Source organism: Etheostoma spectabile, chromosome 13, assembly GCF_008692095.1.
Source record: "Etheostoma spectabile isolate EspeVRDwgs_2016 chromosome 13, UIUC_Espe_1.0, whole genome shotgun sequence".
NCBI classification, from domain to species: domain Eukaryota; kingdom Metazoa; phylum Chordata; class Actinopteri; order Perciformes; family Percidae; genus Etheostoma; species Etheostoma spectabile.
The window spans coordinates 21,384,882-21,391,150 of record NC_045745.1 but is presented as its reverse complement, the minus strand read 5'-3'; the positions used below and the strand labels follow the sequence as shown (position 1 = coordinate 21,391,150).

Sequence of the window (6,269 nt, the reverse complement as noted above, 5' to 3'; positions counted from 1 at the left end):
AATAGTGATAAAAAAGTGATAGTGTAGTATGTTCAAAGAAGTCATAGTATATTATGTCAATAAAAGTGATAAAAAGTCCTAGTATAGCTTGTTGAAAAAAAGTGATTAAAAATGTCATAGTATAGTATGTCAAATATAGTCATAGTATAATGTGTCAAAAAGTCACAGTACAGTATGTCGAAAAATGTGATTAAAAAGTCACAGCATAGTAGGTCAAATACAGTCATGGAATAGTATGTCGAAAAAAGTGATAAACAGTCATAGTATAGTATGTCGAAAAAAGTGGTAGTATAGTATGTAAAAAAAGTGATAAAAAGTTATAGTATAGTTTGTAGAAAAAAGTGATGAAAAATACATAGTATAGTATGTTGAAAACGTCAAGTATAGTACGTTAAAAAAGTGATAAAAAGTGATAGTATAGTTTGTCAAAGAAATTCATAGTACAGCATGTCAAAAAAACCATTAAAAAGTCACAGTCTAGTATGTCAAATATAGTCATAGTATAGTATGTCGAAAAAGTCAGTATAGTATGTCGAAAAAAGTGATAAAAAAGTCACAGCATGGTCTGTAAAATACAGTCATAGAATAGTATGTCGAAAAATAGAGATAAAAGAGACGCAGTAAATATAGCAATAACATACAAAAAATAGCAGTAATATAGAATGTCAAAAAGTATGTCGAAAACAGTTATAGTATTTTAGGTTGAAAAAAGTGTTAAAAAAGTGGGAAGACATGCACGAAATTGCCACAGCTCGGAGTCAAATCCTGGGCATCTGTGATGAGGAATGAATCTAAACATGCTTGCGCTCCACTAACTGAACTACCCAGCCTTTGGATTTTATAATCATTAATAGCATTGTATCTAAAAAAAAAGCCATTAAAAAGTCATATTATTGTATGTAGAAAAAAAATGATAAAAAGTCATGGTATAGGATGTCAAAAAGCGTGATGAAAAAGTCATATTATAGTATGTCAAATTGAGTCTTAGTATAGTATGTCAAAAAATAGTGATAAAAAAGTGATAGTGTAGTATGTCAAAAAATAGTGATAAAAAAGTGATAGTGTAGTATGTCAAAAAATAGTGATAAAAAAGTGATAGTGTAGTATGTTCAAAGAAGTCCTAGTATATTATGTCAGTAAAAGTGATAAAAGGTCCTAGTATGGTATGTTCAAAAAAGTGACAAAAAAGTCACAGCATATAGTCAAAGTATAGTATATTAAAAAAAGTCATAGCAAAGTATGTAAAAAAAAAAAAGTGATAAAAAGTCATGGTATAGTTTGTCAAAAAACGTTATAGAAAAGTCATAGTATGACATGTTGAAAAAAGTGGGCATGCAAGAAATTGCCATAGGTCGGAGTCGAAACCTGGGCATCTGCGATGAAGAAATCTCAACATATGTGCACGTGCTCTACCAATTGCACCATACAGCCTTTGGATGTTATAATTATTAATTAGCATAGTCTGTCTAAAATTCCATTGAAACTTCATAGTTTAGTATGTCAAAAAAGTGACAAGAAGTCACAGCATAATATGTCAAATATACACTACCGTTCAAAAGTTTGGGGTCACATTGAAATGTCCTTATTTTTGAAGGAAAAGCACTGTACTTTTCAATGAAGATAACTTTAAACTAGGTCTTAACTTGAAGAAATACACTCTATACATGCTAAGTGGGAAATGACTATTCTAGCTGCAAATGTCTGGTTTTTGGTGCAATATCTACATAGGTGTATAGAGGCCCATTTCCAGCAACTATCACCCAGTGTTCTAATGGTACAATGTGTTTGCTCATTGGCTCAGAAGTAATGATGATTAGAAAACCCTGTGCAATCATGTTCACACATCTGAAAACAGTTAGGTCGTTACAGAAGCTACAAAACTCACCTTCCTTTGAGCAGATTGAGTTTTGGAGCATCACATTTGTGGGGTCAATTAAACGCTCAAAATGGCCAGAAAAAGAGAACTTTCATCTGAAAAATCAACGTCTATTCTTGTCCTTAGAAAGAAGGCTATTCCATGCGGACCTTGCTAAGAATGAAGATTTCCTACAACGGTGTGTAATACTCCCTTCAGAGGACAGCACAAACAGGCTCTAACCAGATAGAAAAAGAAGTGGGAGGCCGCGGTGCCACAACTGAGCAAGAAAATAAGTACATTAGAGTCTTAGTTGAGAAACAGACGCCTCACAGGTCCCCAACTGGCATTCATTAAATAGTACCCGCAAAACACCAGTGTCACATCTACAGTGAAGAGCGGCTGCGGGATTCTGGGTTCAGGGCAGAGTGGCAAAGAAAAAGCATATCTGAGACTGGCCAATAAAAGAAAAAGATTAGGGGGCAAAAGAACACAGACATCGGACAAGAGAAAGACTGGAAAAAAGTGTGTGGACGGATGAATCCAAGTTTGAGGTGTTTGGATCACAAAGAAGAACGTTTGTGAGACGCAGACAAATGAAAAGATGCTGGGAGAATGCCTCACGCCATCTGTTAAGCATGGTGGAGGTAATACGATGGTCTGGGGTGCTTTGGTGCTGGTAAGGTGGGAGATTTGTACAGGGGTAAAAGGGATGGGCACTTCTTGCGTACCATACGGTCAAGCTGCTCCCAAACAGCTCAATGGGGTTCAGATCTGGTGACTGGCTGGCCACTCCATTACCGATAGAATACCAGCTGCCTGCTTCTGCTTAAATAGTTCTTGCACAATTTGGAGGTGTGTTTAGGGTCATTGTCGTTGTAGGATGAAATTGGCTCCAACAGCGCTGTCCACTGGGTATGGCATGGCGTTGCAAAATGGAGTGATAGCCTTCCTTATTCAGAATCCTTTTACCCTGACAAATTCCCACCTTACCAGCACCAAAGCAACCAGACCCCATATTACCTCCACCATGCTTAACAGATGGCGTCAGGCATTCTTCCAGCATCTTTCTTTGTTCTGCGTCTAACAAACTTTCTTCTTTGTGATCCAAACACCTCAACTTGGATTCATCCGTCCACAACACTTTTTTCCAGTCTTCCTCTGTCCAATGTCTGTGTTCTTTTGCCCATCTAATCTTTTCTTTTATTGGCCAGTCTCAGATATGGCTTTTTCTTGCCACTCTGCCCTGAAGCCCAGAATCCCGCAGCCGCCTCTTCACGTAGATGTTGACACTGGGGTTTTGCGGGTACTATTTAATGAAGACCAGTTGGGGACCTGTGAGGCGTCTTCTCAAACTAGAGACCTAATGTACTTATCAGCATTCCATTAAAAAGTCATGGTATAGTGTGACAAAAAGTTACAGCATGTTATGTCAAATATATATGTGTGTGTTTCAAAAAGTGATAAAGGTCCTAGCATTGTATTTTGAACAAAGTCATAGCATAGATGTCAAATACAGTCATAGAATAGTATGTTGAAAAAAGTGACACAAAAGTCATATTATAACATGGAAAAAGGGATGAAAAATGTATTAATATATATATATATATATATATATATATATATATATATATATATGTGTGGAAATTGCAACAGGTTGGAGTTGAGCCCTAGGCATCTGCAATGAGGAACAAATCTCAACATATGTGTATGCGCTCTACGAACTGAAGTACCCAGCCTTTGGATGTTACAATATTTAATGACATTGTATGTAAAAAAAAAAAAACACATTAAAAAGTCATAGTATAGCATGTTGGGAAAAAGTGATAAAAAGTAATTAATGTGTATGTCAGAAAAAATTAAACACTGGTATGTCGCAACATACTACCTGCCCACTTTCAGCAACATATCTTCGACATGAAAGGGGTAAGACATGCAGGAAATGGCTGAAGGCCAGGTTGAACCCTGGGCCTAAGCAATGAGGAGTGACTCAACCAATATGCACGCGCTCCACCAACTGGACCACACAGCTTTTGAATGTTGAAATCCTTAACAGCATAGTCTTTCATGAAAAGTAGTGTGGTAAATCAGAAAAAGTTTGTACTATGCCAAAAAAGTGATAAAGTCAAAAAGTCATAGTACAGTGTGTTGAAAAAAGTGATAAAGAAGTCATAGTCAGGCCATAATGGAGACCTCCTTGATTGAATTAAAGTAAAAAAAAATTAATATAAAAATGTTAGAGCCATTTTAGTCTTATTACTTACCTTAAAGGGAACATTCCTCACTCTGTGACCAATTGAGTTGGTTTGGATATCAGAGTTCCCCTCTGGTACCAGTGTGTTCTCTTCCCTTCCCTTTTCATAAAAATTATAGGCGAGCAATTTCAAAATCTTAAGGGGTCCTATACTTTACTATTTCGTTTCTTCTGACTTTTTTATGTGCAGGTCAGAGTCCTATTGATTTCCTGTTTTACTTGTGGAGGCAACGCAAGGCACGTTCCCAGGATGTGACACACGTCCCAGAGGTAAAGGAATAGCCTGGTACTTAAACACAGTTCCAACATAAAACACTACTATTAATACAGTACAATAAAATATGATACAGTCACAATGCAATACAGTGGGACTACATAATGGATAAGGTCCAAAGAGGACATGAGGCAAGTACGTCAATGTGTTTGTAATTAAATATTATTAATTGTATAAATATATATAAGTGAGTGAAATTTTAATAATTATTATGGACTGTTAATAGAGGAATAGGAGTTAATAGATACTAATAGTGGGTGATGAATTGTAGCGTTTAATGGCAGCAGGCAGGAATGATTTCTTGTAGCGTTCCTTTGAGCAAAATGAGTCTGTTGCTGACCTTAGTCTTAGTGCCAACCACAGACTCAGCCGATTTAACGAGTTTTTTCTGTTTGTTCTGTGATCTGTTTGCATCCCTTACTTTGATACCCACACCCCAACACACCACAGCAAAGAAGATGATGCTTGCAACAACAGACTGATACAATCTGTTAAAATGTGAATTTGATGGTATGCTGATGTAACATTGCCTACTGGAACATCAACTAGATAGCCATTCCTTTTCTTTAAAAGGTGTTAACGTTAGCTTGTTGGTGTCTTTAATGGGGAGTGACTCTGCCACAGTGACAGAAGCCACTCTGGTCGAATTGTCGAGGTCATGAGATCAAAGGAGTTGTAAAGCCACAGGGGAGCAGAAACTTCTTAGTTCACGTTGACAGGATACCGTCATTGGAGTTTGTGGTGCAGGTGAAGGGGCAGGATTACAGCATTCAGCCCAGAGTTCCATCAATAGTCTTTCAAAGGCATTCATTCAGGCTGGTTCAAATAACATCTTGGTACCCATCATTCTCTGTTCCCTTCTAGCGTTTTGACTTAACATCTCCAACCAGTTTGTTTGTGGAAACTGGAAACAGTGCTAACAATACAGTGACCCTCTCAGCACCTTTTAACACAACATCTGGTACTGACGTCACCCTGACCATAGAGGCCAAGGTACCAGGGGGAAGAAGATACAAACTACATGGTGCTGCATCTCTCTGTCAGGGTACTACTCTCACTGATAATCCAATTATTTGCTTACTCTTGGTTTTAAAGTTCTGTCATTTTCTATGAAGTTTACTGGAAATAAATAATGTGTCACTAATTATAGGGAATTAAAAGCTATTAATCTACTTTTTCTTCTTGGTGACTGCTTTCACTCTGCCGGTGTGTCAGCTGCTCAGCCTGCAGTCTAACTGCTCTAATAACTGCATCCTCTCAATGTGGGAGCTCTCTGTTTGTGTGACTGATGGGGCTGAAGGGACGGGTGTTGACCACGTTAGCCTCAGAGAGGGCAACGGGACCTTGAACACCAGCCGGGCTGGTGGCAACAAGAACATAATGCTGGTGTCCTACAGTTTGTCTTGCTGTTCGCCTAATATGAAGATGCTGGTTCTGGATCGAGTGGGTAATGTTGGAACCGGTTTCTACTCTTCTTCTGTGTCCACCAATGTAATTCAGTTGCCTCTTCTTTGTCTAAGCATAGTAGTGTTAGGGCTCCATGTACTGACATAACTGGGCATCCAGCGACCCAGCTCTAGACGGCAGGTAATCATTTCTTATCAGGAGATAAACTTTGAAAGGATTTGGCAACAAAATGAAGAGGCATACAGTTTTAAAAAACAGTTTTTTATTGTTGTAATAATTTGTCTAATGTATAATCCTTTACAGAACACAAAATGTCTTGCTTTTCACATTTTGCTACAAGTTCAACAATTTTTCTCCTGTTTCCTTTTATCACTATTTACATTTTGAAAAGTTTTCATAGAGACTTTTAAATAAACTGGTACATGATTTTCTGATACAGAGGGTGTGTGTGTGTGTGTGTGTGTGTGTGTGTGTGTGTG

General features: G+C 37.6%; 1 protein-coding gene and 1 long non-coding RNA gene across 4 annotated transcripts in view; one reads left to right on the top strand and one right to left on the bottom strand.

The window, feature by feature from the left end:
- Positions 1–5,683, bottom strand: part of LOC116700918 (uncharacterized) — a 9,950-nt gene extending 4,267 nt beyond the window's left edge. Inside the window, exon 1 of the long non-coding RNA XR_004334762.1 lies at positions 5,620–5,683. This is a non-coding gene — a long non-coding RNA (uncharacterized LOC116700918). The remainder of the gene's footprint in view (positions 1–5,619) is intronic.
- Positions 1–6,183, top strand: part of LOC116700916 (von Willebrand factor A domain-containing protein 7) — a 20,042-nt gene extending 13,859 nt beyond the window's left edge. For 2 of the 3 annotated variants that reach the window (XM_032534365.1, XM_032534370.1), the window contains one exon: positions 5,565–6,183. In XM_032534365.1, the coding sequence (XP_032390256.1) occupies positions 5,565–5,937 (373 nt within the window). In that variant the 3' untranslated portion in view covers positions 5,938–6,183. The remainder of the gene's footprint in view (positions 1–5,564) is intronic. The other variant, XM_032534368.1, reaches the window with a different exon arrangement.
- The last annotated feature ends 86 nt before the right edge of the window (positions 6,184–6,269 follow it).